Source organism: Lepisosteus platostomus, chromosome 13 (assembly GCF_059453375.1).
Source record: "Lepisosteus platostomus isolate fLepPlt1 chromosome 13, fLepPlt1.hap1, whole genome shotgun sequence".
Lineage (NCBI taxonomy): Eukaryota > Metazoa > Chordata > Actinopteri > Semionotiformes > Lepisosteidae > Lepisosteus > Lepisosteus platostomus.
Window position 1 is genome coordinate 35580632 of NC_142623.1, and position 16385 is coordinate 35597016.

General features: G+C 39.9%; 2 protein-coding genes across 4 annotated transcripts; one reads left to right on the forward strand and one right to left on the reverse strand.

The window, feature by feature from the left end:
- Window positions 1-384: 384 nt before the first annotated feature.
- hars (histidyl-tRNA synthetase) lies at window positions 385-9330 on the forward strand. 2 transcript variants are annotated; one of them, XM_088604399.1, is made up of 14 exons: window positions 397-545; window positions 1466-1796; window positions 2686-2775; window positions 2883-3002; window positions 3095-3190; window positions 3934-4059; window positions 4670-4777; window positions 4909-5007; window positions 5782-5875; window positions 6347-6474; window positions 6919-7185; window positions 7410-7526; window positions 8155-8301; window positions 8991-9330. In XM_088604399.1, the coding sequence occupies exons 2-14, from the start codon at window positions 1686-1688 to the stop codon at window positions 9048-9050; spliced, it is 1563 nt and encodes a 520-aa protein (XP_088460525.1). In that variant the 5' UTR covers window positions 397-545; window positions 1466-1685; the 3' UTR covers window positions 9051-9330. The 2 variants fall into 2 exon arrangements, with proteins under 2 accessions (XP_088460526.1, XP_088460525.1); XM_088604400.1 differs by lacking the exon at window positions 1466-1796 and having other exon boundaries at window positions 385-545.
- Window positions 9331-9859: 529 nt separating this feature from the next.
- On the reverse strand, window positions 9860-16081 carry dnd1 (DND microRNA-mediated repression inhibitor 1). 2 transcript variants are annotated; one of them, XM_088604403.1, is made up of 5 exons: window positions 14188-16081; window positions 12621-12750; window positions 11540-11576; window positions 10895-11356; window positions 9860-10459 (listed from the first exon to the last, which is right to left on the reverse strand). In XM_088604403.1, exons 2-5 carry the CDS (start codon window positions 12651-12653, stop codon window positions 10200-10202), a joined length of 792 nt encoding a protein of 263 aa, XP_088460529.1. In that variant the 5' UTR covers window positions 12654-12750; window positions 14188-16081; the 3' UTR covers window positions 9860-10199. The 2 variants fall into 2 exon arrangements, with proteins under 2 accessions (XP_088460529.1, XP_088460527.1); XM_088604401.1 differs by lacking the exon at window positions 11540-11576 and having other exon boundaries at window positions 14188-16073.
- Between the last annotated feature and the right edge of the window lie 304 nt (window positions 16082-16385).

Genomic DNA, 16385 nt, shown 5'->3' on the forward strand with positions numbered 1-16385 from the left:
CGAAAATCACTTGGCTCTGACGATGTCAGTTGAAACCTCAGAACCTTATCTATTACATCATAAGTTCTGAGTAATGATAATGTATAATTCCTCACATGCGTTTCCATGACAACACATATTCATCGCTGTTAAAATCAGATTTTACTTGTTATATACCCTTCAGGAAGACGGAAAAACAAGTTTTTCTCCGTTAAACAGCCTGTATTACTCATTACTCATAGAGGAAGGTGACACGATAAATGCGTTGCAGTATCTTTCTCAACGCAAAGTGCAAATGCCCAAATCACGTGAAAAGAAATTCGCCGTGGTTGTTGCTAGAGTCAAAATTTAAACTATGCAGGAGCCGGGCCGGCGGAAACGCAAAGAGCGCTCTGTCAATGCGGATGTGCTCCCTGAGCGTTTGCGTCAGTGCGCGGACTGCAATACAGTACACGGCACCGGCTTAGGAAAGCACCATGGCGGACAAGGCACAGACACAAGAGGCTATTAAAAAGCAAGGAGAGGTTGTCAGGAAATTAAAAGAGCAAAAAGCTAGCAAGGACCAGGTCAGTATGGGCTCTTCAAACCTATTATTTAATTACAGAAACCACATTTCGTAACATTAATTTTGATTAAGCTTAGTGAAGCCAGCAAAGGAAGGGGTGGGTTCAACCCTGTCATAGAATAGAGAGAAAAATGAAAGGCCTGCGTGCTTGAACCACACGGTAGGACCGTAAAAGTCTAATTAAACACAATTAACGGTGCAGCGTGCACATAGCTAATTGTGCTCTAATACGCGTCATTGCAATCTCCGTAAATAAGGCGCTCACGGTGTTTTTAGAAACAATGTTCATGCCTGATTTGAGAAGAATTGCCGCAAAGTCCTTCTCACATAGAACTGCTCTGCGTCCATTATAAAGAGACATGTATTCATATTTGTCGCTAAATTGAAACCTTTCGAGGCTTGTGGGGGGTAGTTCCTTGCGGTACAGTACTGCATCCCTTTTTGCCCGGCTGATGCAATCAGCTTGTAAGGTCCGTGGCTGCTTTGTCCTACATAGAAACTGAAAGTTAACATTGAATATAAATAAATAAAAAAAACGAGTTCTTATGCTTCACAGCACGGGTATACAGGCTATGCATTTTTTTTTGTCGGGTGGGATCCGGTGAGGGAGTTCATTATACCTTTATTTTGGCAGAGCCTGACAATATTACGTATGTGCAGTAACTGCTGGGGTGCCTATGGGCTTTACTGTCGTAGCCCGTTAGTATTGTAAGAAACTTTGGCGGTCTGCTCGTTTTACATAGAAGGCTTCTGCCCTGGGTCTGGTGTTTGGGTGCATATTGCAGTGTTATCCGAGTGACCCCTCATTAAGCACACCGTTCTGTTGAAGTGTTCCACTGTCCTGTGCGAGTCGGTTGATTTTGACTGTTGCTCCCCCTCCATGTTTTGCCTCCACGGTGATTCTGCGGACTCGCGTGCTAGGGTTGCTGACCAGTTTTCTCCTGTTCTCCCTGCACGTGCCACCCGGGCCTCCGCACCGACTGCCCTCTGCGCCCGGCCGTCGCCCTCGCATAAACCGTATACCGGACCTCTTTTTGTTTTTCCTGGACGACACTTTCACTTTCCTGGGGGAAACGCCTGGGATGAATTAACGCGGGGGATTATTTTTTTTTTCTGGCCCTCAACTCATTTCCGGACGACCATGAACAAATTGGGGGCGTTTTCTGTTCGACTCTGGTCGGGACCTCTTGTTCACCGGTGTGGTCCGTTCCCTCATGTTCTGCGTGCGGTGTCCTGCAACCCTAACACACAGGTATGCTGATGGGGGGGGGGAAGGGGATACACATTATAGAAACAGCACTCCACGGTGGCACAGTGGTGAGCTTTGCTGCCCCACAGCACTGGGGCCCTGGTTTCAGTTCCAGACCCGAGGTGCTGTCTGTGTGGAGTTTGCATGTTCTCCCTGGGTTTGTGTGGTTTACCCCTAGGTCGACTGGCTTCCTCCCACAGTCCAAAAACATATTGGTAATTAATTGGCTTATGGGAGTACTGGCCCTAGGTGTGCATGTCTTTGTGTCCTGTCCAGGGTATATTCTGCCTTGTCCCTTTTACCTGCTGAGATAGGCTTTCTCTCCCCTGATACCCCGAATTGGAAGCGAAAATTGTCTGGATAGATGACCTCATGACACCCTTTTTACTCTTTTGCAATGCCCTGTACATATTGTAGGACCATTTCATCCGGTATATGATTTTGATAGATTAACATTCAAATGAAGTAGAATAAGATTCAAAAGTTCCGTTGTTCAGTGTCAACTTAGCGTTTGAGCTATCAGGCAGCAACATTCAGTAGTAGTTAAGGTTCTGGACTCTGGACCGGAGAGCTGAGATCCCAGCTGGGACAGTGCTGGTACTCTTGATCAGGGTCCTCTGATCACTCCTGTAAGTGCCCTGCTGTATAAATGTGTCTCCAGCCTGTCACCTGGCAGAACAGATAACATTATCTTGGTGCTTTTTACTTATTTTCTCTATCTGTCTGGTTGTATACTGGAGCCCAAGAAGACTCTGGTAGAAACACAAGTCTTGCCACATGTCATACCCAGTTTTTTGTATCATTGTGTAGTGTATGAGTGTCGTTAGGTCTTGTCTATACTATACTATAAAGATTAGTCTTTTCATTTTAAAACCATTGATGTCTTATGCAGATTGATGAAGAAGTTGCTAAGCTTTTGCAACTGAAAGCACAGCTGGGGACAGATGATGGCAAGCACACCTTTGTTCTCAAAACCCCTAAGGTATATGCACGGCCGACACAAACATCTGCTTCCTTTTGCTCCTTCCTGTTTAAAGCATTCCTATTGCCAGTCTTTCTGTAATAACTTTTAAACTGTTGTCTGTGCAGGGTACAAGGGACTACAACCCCAAACAGATGGCAATCCGAGAAAAGGTGTTCAGTACCATCATCGGCTGCTTCAAACGCCATGGTGCTGAGACTATCGACACGCCTGTCTTTGAGTTAAAGGTAGCAGGGGGGGGAAGAAAGGGTTGAGGTGGGTTTTTGTGAGTTACTTGAAGTGCATGATTAAAATTTAGACTTGTTGTTTTTTGTTTTAGGAAACTCTAACTGGAAAATACGGTGAAGACTCCAAGCTCATCTATGACCTGAAAGACCAGGGTGGTGAGCTGCTGTCCTTGCGCTATGATTTAACTGTATCCTTTCGGCCGGATTGCATTTCAGAAAGTCAGTAGAAATGTGAGTCAGCAGCTGAAGGCAGAACAGATCTACACACTTGTGCCCGGAGTCCCAGATACTGGCTTTGCCAGTGCGGAAAAGTACTTAGACGGTAATTAGAAATAATCAATAAAAACAATCATCATTCTCGTAGACTCAAAAAAGCTGCAAGTACAGCAATTGAGTGCAGTCAGTTTTGTTTTAAAGGAGTGACAGTAATGATAATTGTTAAAAAAAACTTGCTTCCACCTACATGGTATCAATAAACTCAAAGAAACACCCATGGTGTTCTACAGTATATACTCAATTACCTAATGCATGGAGCTCGCCACTCTATTGGAATGATGATTTGGAACACTCCCTTAAGGATCAGCTGCACACTGATCATGGCCCATATGATTGTTTCCTCAAGTCAGGGTTGGTACAAAAGAAGCAGAAACTTTCTCTTGCATGTGCATGCTATATACTGACTATATAATGACAAATGCCACATACATAATCATTTAACTTTCCCAGAGGTTTCTGATGTAGCTTATGTATTCTTTCAGGCTTAAGAATTTGTATTTTACTGACTATCTTTCGACTGTAGGGGACAGGCATAATATTAATTGTTGAGGGGGAAAAATACTTGCATGTGCACCAACAGAAAATGTCCCATTCCTTCTGAACAGATGGCAACTCTGTAGTCATTGTTCTTGCATTCTTAACTGAATTCCTCAAGGTTCCTTTTGCGCGCTATCTGGCAATGAATAAAATAACGAACATCAAGAGATATCACATTGCAAAGGTTTATAGGAGAGACAATCCTGCCATGACCAGAGGACGATACAGAGAGTTCTACCAGTGCGTAAGTATGAGTTTGTGATGTTTTACTTCCCTTTAAAGGTATGACAAGCATAGTCAAAAGATAAGTTGCAAAAAGGAGGAGACTGTTGAGTTGATCTACACCAGCTCATGTGGTTGTGTGAAGCTAATTGATCTGAGCCAATTGAATGGCTCATCTAGCCATTTTTTTAATGGAGCCAGGGTATGAGCTTCACAGCTGTTTGTTGGCTGGGTAGCTTGTTCCAGATTCCCACAAATCTTTGTGTCAAACTTGTGCCTCCTTTTATCATATCAGCTCCTCGAAACGTCACAAGGTTCTCAAGGATTAGAGTCTTATTTTGCACAGAGCATTTAAATGGCTTTTTGGAGGTTATAGTAACAGTTCCTGCGTTTAGCTAATTTATATTGTGGTTGTACCTGTTATATATATTGTACTCGATTATCATAGAGAATGCACTTTGCGTTTTGAATCAATTTATACTAGTGTTCAATAAGATACTTTCATATTAGTATTAATCAGATATATTTTTAATTGAAATATTTCTGATAATTGCATTTACAGTTAAAATATTATGACAACATATGCAATTGTCTTGTGCCATACAGTAATATAATCATCTCTTGTATCCAAGGACTTTGACATTGCGGGCCAGTACGATCCCATGATACCAGATGCTGAATGCTTGAAAATTGTTCATGAAATTTTGAGTGAACTGCAACTGGGGGATTTCCGCATTAAGGTAAGGTGTTGTTCAGAATGCAAAAAAAGGGAAATTGCTTGTGTTATGTGCTTTGTGTGTCTGAAAGAGAAAAATCCTGACATGGTCTGTCATGTTAATGTGTGATGTTCTTTTCATTCTTTCTCACACAGGTTAATGACAGGAGGATTTTAGATGGTCTGTTTGCAGTCTGTGGAGTGCCTGATGACAAGTTCAGAACCGTTTGCTCAACTGTTGATAAGCTGGATAAGGTAACTTGGAATGAAAATAATCAGTACTAAGCATTTACAACATGAAAGTAGTTAACACATGTTAGTTAATTGATTCTGAATCCCTTCAATGTCTAGTAATTGTTCTGGTTCAAAAATGAATTGTGAGATGAGTCTTGTCATTTTTTTTCCTGTCCTGCGACAATTTTATCTTGGTCTGTTCTACTTCTCCTTTCTGCCTTATCTTTTGAATACTGCATGGTCACATAAGGTCCATCTTTGGGAATTTCCAGCTTCAGAAATTATCCCTGTTCTGGTTGTAAGCTTGTTACTTAAACCCTGAGTCTCTAGGGTGGTTATCTAATCTAATGCTTCAGCTCTCCAAACATTTCAGCTGATATAGTCTTCCTCCACAGAATGTCACAGGATGAAATACAGTAAAATCACCAGCCTGCATAGTCAAACACAACCTCAAAGTATTATTTACTTCAGTCAACTTAAAAAAAAACTTACAGCACACACATACATTTTGTATGAATCTTTTTTTAATTTGCTGCACTAGGTGTGGATTGTGGTTTGGGTTTGAAATGTTTTTCGTTCCAATTCAATATATATGAATAAACAATGCTTTGGAAGCTGAACTGCTCCTGGTGTTTTTAGAAGGTAGTTTGTGAAGTCTTTTCTTGCTTTTCTGAAACATTTTATGCTGCCTGAAAAGAGAAAAAATGCATGCACATTTGAGAAGAACATGTATGTGCATAGTGCATAATGTGCAGATACAGAATGGGAGTGAAAGCATGTGCTGTCTTTCTGCAGGTGCCCTGGGAAGAGGTGAAGAATGAGATGGTTAATGAGAAGGGTTTGGCTGTAGAGGCTGCTGACCAGATTGGAGAATATGTCAGCATGCATGGTATGAAGGCATTGTAGTAGAATGAAATTCTTTGTTTGCCCCTCAGGACACGGATAAAGTATTTTGAATTGAATTGAAAGCAGTAGAGGGAGATTAACCACTAGTTACAAACTGAAGATCCAGAACAAAAGAAGACAAGTTCCTTCACACCTTTTCTTAGTAGATTGAAGAGAATACTTTAGTGTGGTTCCTAAGACTGAGGAGATATGAAGTGAAATTTATTAAAGTATATACTTAGGAGTGATCTGGATCAGACACAGCTCTTTGTATGCAGACCTCCATCATAAAAAAAAACTATAATGAGATAAGAGTGTGCCTTAAGACAATTATGTCAAATGTGTAACCCATGATGTCTGAGATCTTGTCTAACTGGCATATGAAGCAACAGTGCAGTTATTTGGTATTGTTCTGTGATCTTTGCTTTCTAAACGATTTATAACATCATAACACAATGTCTGTTTGCTCTTGCAGGAGGTCTTGATTTGGCAGAAAAACTGCTTCAAGACCCAAAGCTTTCTCAAAGCCAGTCTGCCCGTGATGGGCTCACTGACATGAAGCAGCTCTTCAAATACCTGGAGCTCTTCAAAGTCACCGATAAGGTACAGCAGTCGGTGTCTTAAGCATCAAACAGTGCAGAATACCGGAAATAAGCCAGAGAACAGTCTCATAACAATATTACCTAGTTTGATAGAATTTGATCCCAGCCAGAAAGTTGTATTTAAAAAAAAAAGATCCTCCTGTAATCTGCATTTCTATTTTGTCACCAGACCCATAGGTTATTTATGAACTATATTTAGTGTTCTCCTCAGCATTTTGACTGTCAGAGCCTAAGGACTAATATTTCAGTACAGATGCTTTAATACACCTTCACGTTCTCTAAGAGTCTGTGTAGGGATTGTTGGAAGTAAAATACCACACGGGAGAGGAAACGAACATGGGGCTGATCCTCGTGTTGTTCATGACTGTTTAGTGGCTTTTGAAGATCATCATTCTCTAACAACTGCACCGCTGCCGACTTAAAATTATATTATTTTGATGCGTAGGTGGTGTTTGACCTGAGCCTGGCTCGTGGCCTGGATTACTACACAGGGGTTATTTATGAGGCCGTTCTAGTACAGACTGATCCAGTGCTCCAGAAGCAGCAGGAAAACAACGCCTCAGAAGAGCCCACCAGCGTGGGCAGTGTCGCTGGCGGGGGACGTTATGATGGCCTGGTGGGGATGTTCGATCCCAAAGGCAGGAAGGTGCCTTGTGTGGGAGTCAGTATTGGAATAGAAAGAGTCTTCTCCATCTTGGAACAGAAGGCTGAGGTACAGCTCTTTGATCTGAATTTTAAATCATGAGCCATAAACAACACCGTGTTTCATTGATTTTAAAATAAGAAAGTTCCAGGGTACACGTGCATTTTAATGGTGTCTCATATCGGGGAAGGGAAAGGGTAACAATTCTTAAACTGCCTTTGAAAGTTAACAGAGCTGAAGTCCAGTTTAGATCCTGTTTTGGTAACATCATTTATTGTTCTTATCAACCGTAGGCCTCAGCAGAGAAGGTCCGTACCACAGAGACACAAGTCCTGGTAGCTTCAGCACAGAAGAATCTGCTGGAGGAAAGACTAAAGCTCACAGCAGAACTCTGGGATGCTGGAATAAAGGTTGGGTCAGACGCAGTAGCCTACTTTCAATCTCTTGTGCACATGGGCACATATGCAACTAGATGCTTTCGTCATAAAATAATATGTATTTCAAACATGTTCTAGTAGACTGATACTGTGCTGCTGTTATCGTCTGCAATTGTCCAGCTTCACACCTCCATTTAAACCATAATTACTGTTTTAAGAGATCTCTACTGAAATATGTTAAATGGTACTTGGATTTTGATACAAGTCATTACAATTTTAAATGTTATAGTTGTGTTTTTCAAAAAGTGTACAGGAGCGGTCATTGAACGCTGAAATAAGATCTCATCTATAAAATGTATCAATTAAATTAAGCACGAAGGCACACAAGTCAAAGTTGGGAAATGGGAAGAACAAAATGCATGTTGGAGAGGTAGGGGGAAAAAAACGGATTAATCAGCTCTAAATAATTTTAATGGGGCATCACTTGATCTAAAACAGAGAACGTCAATTATTATCTGTCTTTTAGGATGTTTAAATATGGAATTTAGTGGTCAACAAGGTTCATGAAATACGTTTAACAGACATGCAGCATTGGACTGCAATTTACCTTTGAGGTGACTGGACTGATTCTGTATTGACCATCCCTGGTGTGAATTTCTAGGCAGAAGTCATGTATAAGAAGAATCCAAAACTGCTGAGCCAGCTGCAACACTGTGAAGAAGCGGGAATCCCGCTAGTTGCTATAATTGGAGAGCAGGAACTAAAGGATGGGGTTGTGAAGCTCCGAAATGTAGCTACCAGGGAAGAGGTGTGTATGATTCACGTTTTCAGTGTAAGTTAACATACAAAGGAGATATGTAAAACATGAAGCTAGACTGAAGGTCGATCTTTCATTCCATTTCTTTACATGCCATTCATTTTATACAAGATAACGACAGATTGTTTGAGGTATCCGGGTCTGTATAGATATCAGACAAGGTTGAACTACAGTTTGCAAAACAAAAAGAAGGATCATTTTTGAAGGTTTAAAACCACAGGGCTTCAGTCCTGGTCCTGGAAGACTAGTGTGTCCGCAGAACTTCTAAAGTCTGTTTGAAGCTTTTAAACCTGAAGCACTGGGAGAAGTTGTTAAATTGGTTTAACAATTAAGACAGTGAACACATTAATTAAGAACTGATTTTTAATAAAAACCTGGTTCAAAACTGCTTTTGCCAGTTCTCAAGTGTTGAGTTGTAATGACTTAAGTTAGTGATTATAACATTGATTTTACATACTCAACTCAAATATTTGACAGAAAATCCAAGTGTTATCTTCTACAGCTCTTATAGCTATTAATATCTCTAATTAACATAATAAGCAAATATGCAGAGCATGGCTACTAAAAACCAACAAGCTAGATGGTTTGAATGCCCTCTTCTGGTTTAAACACAATGCATGTCTGTGCTTCATGGTTTTGGTGTTGCAGTGAGAATATTGTACTTTGTTTTCTCTCATTAGGTTGATGTGAGCAGAAGTGACCTAGTGGAAGAATTTAAGAAGAAAACTAGTGAGTTCTAGAGCTGTCCAATGTCACATACTGCCCACCTTCCACATCTGGATTTTACAGTTTTGTCATCTGGGGAAGCTGCTGTCACAGACCTTGACCTGTGTAATGCAAAATATGGAAATGTAAAAAAAAAACTTGTAGATGTCCTGTATTTATATAATCCAAAGGAAAAAATATTATGATCTCATTGCATTCCAGCTATTTGACTTGTGAAACTCACAGCACTGCAAAGGGTAATTTGCTTTTGGAGGTTGCCTAGGTCATTCTCATAAATAAAATGTTTGTCCCATTCTGAAGTGTGAAGTATTTTTTTATTGTTGTAGAAATAAATAGGACAAAGTGACATCTAGGACTTAAGTATTTTTATTTTATTGTTACAGTCTTCTGTCAAATATCTCAATTTTGTAATTAACGGTAAACTGTACTAATTAGGTTTTTGTAAGATAACATGTTAGATAAAAGATGAGTCTTGTTAAAGATCAATAACTGTGGGAAAGAGCAATCAAATCAAAATCTAATTAAACTGGACTTTGTCTTTAACAGTGAAACTCAAACTATTGAGTATTACTGAAAAGTAAAGTACTTCAGTTCTTAAAGTACTGAAGTTAACAGCTTTTAAAAATAAACCCATCAATTTTCCAAAGGGAGAAGCATTCTGTCCTGTCCCACAGGACATATTCTAAAGCCATGGCATGAAATCCTTCTTGAGTTATAATCAACACTTACCCGAGCAATTTGCTTCAAAAAGCTAGGTTTAACATTCTGAAACTATTATTAAGCTATAGTTTACGTCATTTGAATTGAAACTTGAAGAGGCTGCTTTGATGAAAAAGTTTTTATTGCGCTGAACTATGTCACATTATAGAAAAAACATATATTAATACTTTGCTCTTAATAATGTATACACCATGTATTTGTTTTCACTTTCATTCCTCGTTGTGGATAAGAGTGCTATTGCAAAGATAATGCTACTTATTCCAACAATTATAACTATCATGCCAACTGAATAGCAATAATTAAAGTAACCAATGAGAACAAAGCCAAATACAGGCTCAATACTGTAATTATGCATATTTTGCTTTTTCAACAGCAAGATGAACCAAAAACAATTGAGAAAACTAACAAGGGAGACAACAAGAATTTTAAAACATACTCTGGACCTACACAGGCTGCGTATTTTCACATAATGCGGTGAAACAGCTCAGCCTCTTTTTGCCACTGCCCGAGAGATGGGATGGCAGGGCAGGCCGTGCAGCTCTCGGGCTGCTCCAGGCAGGCTGCCGTTCGGCTCGCAGAAGCCGAGCTGGGACCGGACAGGCCTTGGAATATGGAAAAGCAGCTTCAGCTGGCGGTGCCTTCGACTTGGCCCACTGGCTCCACCACTCCACCCGGACCGATATGCCAAACATCATCTTGAAGCCTGCAATGGAAAATAAAAATAACACCCAAGGAAATGGATTGAGAAACAGGTAGAAATCATCAAAGGCATTGACAAAATCAAAGCACTGGGCATCTTCAAAGTGGAAATGTTTTTATATTCGAGCACAGGAGGCACATCTTTACCTAAAGGGTCGTGGCAATGTGGAACAACTTACTCAGCCATGTGGTTGAAGCCGACACTTTTGACTTCTTCCAAGAAACAGCTGGATGAGATCACTGGATGAATTAACTACTCATTACCACAGGCCAGATGGGCCAAAAGCCTCCTCTGGTTTGTAATGTTTCTTATGTTCTTATTCTGCAATGTATTAAAATGGAAAGGATGAACAATTCTGCTTAAATGCTTAGACACTGGTAAATCAGATCAGGTGCCTGTCCAACAGTGCTAGCATGTATACCTCGCAAAAACTGGTACCTTCACAGATGACTTTTTTTGCCAAAGATGCACTGTGATGTGTGAAGTATTCGACTGTGGCGGAGACATCCTCACTGTCCACGTTTCCAGATATGATGGTTAAGTTCTTCACTCCCTCCGACATCTGATGCAGTGCCATCTGCACTCTGCTCCTCTCCAGCGCCCTGGGCAGGCCCGCAACAAACAGCTTCCTCTTCTCTATGCTCTTGACAACGGTTATATGGCACCCCTTCTGCAGCTCGTAATGGTGCAGCCACAGCACGGCCGTCTGCGCGGTCTGGGGATTGGCGTACTTGGCGAAGGCGAAGCCGCGGTTCTGCCCGCTGAAGTTCATCATCAGCCGGAACTCGTACAGCTGGCCCACCTTCTCGAAGAGCGGGATGAGCTTGTCCTCGAAGACGTCCCGGGGGATGTTGCTGATGAACACCTCGCAGCCGTGCGGCGGCGCAGGACCCCTCCAGTCTGGGGAGACACACGCGAGGCGGAAATCTCAGTTCCCGAACGGGATCGAGTCAAAGTCACCCCCCCACCCCCCACCCTGAAGAGCAGAAAGAAAAACGAACGTCGCAGCTGTCGAGCCTTCTTCAGGGGTGACAAAGACACGCAGATATAAAAAGCAAGAGGACGGAGGAGGTGACAAGAGACCTTCCAGACGAAAGGAGATCACAAGGGGAGCTGGAATCTATAAATGAACGGAGAGGTTTTAAAAAGAAATTAGTTAGCGCACCCTGAATTCTCCAATATCTGTCACACCTTTTCTTACTGCATCAAACCAAACTGTTTCCTAATCGGTTGAATCACTTAATTGGAAAACTCCAACACCTCTTCAGGCCTAAATAAATTCAATAAAATAACACACTTTAGCCCCTCGGGGCTGTAGCAAAGGCTAGATCAGTGAAACTCAACCCTGGAGCTGGTGGAAAAAAAAAAACATTTCATTTTTATGAAATGTGTGCTTTTCGTTCTTTTTTTTTCAGGCAAAGCTGTAGGATAATTTTACTGTACGTTGGGACAGAAAATACATTCATCAACTACAAAAAGTTGTGTTAATCATTGATCCTGTTTAAATAAGAAAGCAATACATGTAATAAACAAAAGGAAAGCAGGATTTAAAAAAATGGTACTTACTGCTCCGAACATTCTGATTCATTAGCGTCAGTCTAATCCACCCCCACCTCTAGCAGGAGAACTTAAACCCAGGAATTTCACAAATTCCCTAAATACTTCCAGCAAAATGGAAATATCCATGGTTATACACTATACTTGGTTTCAAGTTCCTAGTATATCCATAATTTTAATTTTACATGCTTCATAAAAATCATCATGCTCAGCTCATGTTGAACAAAACTGTCAAATCTTAAACTCCTAATTAAAGAATGCATGTTAATAATGCCTTATCTGTGTTCATTACTGTTGTGCAAAAATCTGCACCATTTACATTCACCATCTAGGAAGAATTGGACATTTAAAAAAAACACAACCACAGCTTTTCACTTGAAATGAGTTTCTGTGAATACTGTAGATGGGCTGTAGAGTAGACTAAGGACATGAAATTACCTTTTCAGCCACAGTAACTTTAACTCAGCTATTGTTCCAAAAGAATTCTTAATTGTTAAGTGATGCAGTATAATAATTAGAAAACCATAACCATAAGTCATAAGTTTATGACTTCCCTATCACTTTTTAAAATTACTGTTTGGATTCAGGATGAGAAAACATGGCTTACCTGCTGGTGGACCTCCATATATTCTCTGTCCATTGATCTGCACAAGAGAGACTCCTGTGCTGTTTTTCCAAGCCTGCAGGGATTCCCAACTTTCTTTGTTCACAAAGTTTAAAATACTATGGGAGCTATCCTAAAAAGTCAGAAAGGAAACATCACTAATCATCTTTACAAGGCACATCTGTACTTAGTATGTCCTGTGTACAGGAGAAATAACTAATGTAATAAGTATATAAGTAATAATAAGTATATAATTATACGAATTCCTTGCCTATACAATGTATTGTGCCTTTTAGCCCAAAGTGCTTTACCCATGAAAGTGTGTGACAAGTAGCCCCACTACACAGCAGTTCAGGTATAGAAGCAAGAAACAGTTTCACCAATCAAATTACGGTAAGGATGAATGTTAGGAAAACAAGATTGTTTAAAACCAAGATACCAAAGTTAAAAACCCTACCGTTTTGAACAGTTCTATGGCTTCCCTCAGAAATCTACAATCCCAGCATTGTACCGACCAGGCCCAGCTCAGCTTAGACTTTGAGATCAGATGAGATCAAGCTCTAAGGTGGTAATAAAGCTGTATTTATCCAAGACTGCCAGAAAACGTTCTCAATTTCTTTAAGTGCTGTTGGCTTAGAAAACAGTCAACACTAACAAATGTTTACATTATGCTGAACGACAGTAACGTACTGTTATAAAGAATTAGAATAATTCCTTGCTTAAACAAGGAATTCTCACTTCATTTTTTAAAGAAAAAATCTACTTGAACCAATAATTTAACAATCAGGTTGTTCTTTTGTCCTTCTCAACCATTGTGAAAAGAGTAATTACTCTATTAATCTGGAACAGTATTCTTTTTGATAACCAAGTAGATTTTTAGTCTATTAGAATCTTATGGAAACTCTTCCTCCAGTACTGACCCTTATATTTCATACACTGGCTATTAAGCCATATATCACTTAATAACTAGAAATGTACCAATTAAATCACACATCTCCGCACTCATATTCAAATATGTACAGATACGTGGGTAGGTGTGGTTTGCCATTTTAAAAGTATTTAAGTGATTTAGTTCTTAGTCTTAGGGGAATGTGATAGGATAATGTGTAAAAGCTTAAATATAGCAAATAAATCACTGTGCAGAGACGGATATTTTATTGATAGTGATAGCAGTTTCAACAACAAATACGACGCCCAAAGGTTATACACCACTAAAAACGACATCTTAAAATTAAAAATCTAGAAAAGGTTAGGATAAACTGGAAATCGTTTCAGTAAATTAGGATATATAAGAACAACGATTCACAAACCTAACATTAAAAAAATGGAATATGCAAAAATAATTAAAAAAATATTAATGCATAAGCGTTTTTGAAAACCAGAACCTGCACAAAAAGTCAAATTAAATGAAAAAGTCTTGATCATTAACAACGTTTTACGTAACTGACCTCTGGGAAAAAAGTGTCGGCAACACCTTATTTTAGCAGATTGTAACGATTTTGATATTACTGAAATAAAACACCTGCGTATTTTATTTTTCCAATGAGAAAACGTCTAACCTAAAACCTACCGTTGTCGACTCCATTTATAATTCTTTTTCAAAATCTACTGCAACACAAACTGTTCTCAGCTTCGCAATCACTTTTGCGTACAACTTTTGACTTCTGGAAACTTCTACAAGCGAGAAAGTATCTTTCTGAATAATTTGCATGTTGTAGGCGGTGCTGCAATGAAGGCGTTGAAATTCGTAAATAACGCACGAATTGGTAAAATCACAATTCAGGGAAGAGTTCTTCTGAAATGTAAAAAACGAATCACAGCATGGTCACAACAGCAAAAAAAACAAAATCTTACAACATTAGAAAAACGACGTTAATCATGTTCTTAGAATTGGTCTGTGAACGTAGATTATTTCCAAATTATATACGAGTATTGTGCGATGTTTTATGACAACGTTTTAAAAAAGTACATGACATAAATAACTTATCACTTGACTGCCTTCAGGAATTTCACTATAAAATGTTACAAAGCAGAGATCGTCGCGTTTCACGCTCCTCTGCGTCAGTTACACCAAAACACGTTTTCCGGAGAAGGTGCGATCTGCGTCCACGTGTTGTTAAGACGCACAGCCCATGCCGGCCGGCGCTGGAAACGTGGTTACAGACAGCGGGCGTCCACACGAAAGCAGTTATTACGTTTTCCAGAATGTTATATATTTGCTGCTGTCGAGTGATAATCCGTTCATTCTGTGCCTGCAACGGAAGATCGAGCGTAGGGTTTTGCATGAGCACGATGAGACGAGCACGAACTGAATTTGAACTCAAATGCGTCAAAGGCCAGAATCCTTTTCTCTTAGTCGTTTTTTCTTTACTTTTTGCTTCTTCTAGGACTTTCCTCTGAAGCTTTTCGCTCAGTTTCGACCTTCTCGGCACTGGCTATACAAAACGCGGGCTATATCAGCGTAAGCTGCTGTTATCAAATCGTCTTCCTTCTCGCCCGACGTATTTCTGGACCGTAATGAAATTCCCAAATAATACATTTGGAAACCACCGCACTTTTTCGCCGTCGTCCTGCGATCGGAACGTTAATGCCTTGGGCAACGCGACGTAGGCTGCAGGACGCGTGCCTGAACTCGAGGTCAGGAGGAGCTGCGGTGTTGATCCGAAAAGACTTCAGCAAGAAGACTGTCGGTTTGTGCTGTTGCATACAGTACCACCAAAGGGAGCTGTCAGTGAGGGCTGTGCGCAGTGTTGTTATGAATCAAAACTACCTTTTTCTGTTTAATGTTGTTAAGAGTTTTCGTCTTGAGAAATACGTTTCGGTACAGTTTTTTTTTAAAAAAATCATGGTTTCAAGTACAAACGAGAGACCATACAGCCCTGTTTAGCAGCTTTGTTAGTTATTAAGTTAATAACTTATAATAAAGTTAGATCAACTTAGATTGGGTATTTCGCAACTGTGCTATGGATCAATTCCCTCCCATAATAGAAAGGAATAAGAGCTGATTGTTACACTGGGAGCATTTCTACTCTAACATAATCAAATTATGCACAGATATTTTTTTTTACAAGGAACTGCAAGGCGTTTACTTTTTTTCGACAAAACCTTAATTACGTCTGCTTGAGACATCCTGTAATATTGTCTATGGGGTCTTATTAATTAAAAGTATATAAGAGTTCATGACCCTTATATGAGACCGGAATGCCCCCCCACGACAGGCTGTAGTGGGACTGGGATGATAGGATTAAAATGGATGTTAATGTTTACACAGCTGCAGTGGAAGTTAGATGAAATACTACAGTGGAGACCTGGTGGCTTCACTACTTATCCTGGACACTTACAGGAAGAGAAACTGCAGATCATGCACTGTGAAATACAATAGCCAAAGAGAAAGCAACAGTAAGGAAGTATATAAAGAATATATAAGGTGGTAAAAGAGACAAGACACAGAAAAGTGAGTCACAGAATAGTGGAACTATTACGTTTAACAAGTAAAACTATTTAAAAATTAAAAATGTTCGAAGTACTTACTCCTTTTGTAGAGCAAATATTAAATTACATCTTGTGTGTGTTAGTTTCTGTAAGAAATAATTCTTTTGTGAGATATCAGATATCTGTCAATATCTGCACCACAAATGCTCAAGGAAGATTCATGAAGACGAGGGACTTTGCCCGATATTTCCTGCCCAGTGAGGAGTGCTATGATTATAACTTTATAAAATTTATTGTACAAATGTTTTGAAAAACTATAGTTTTGTGGTAACTGAT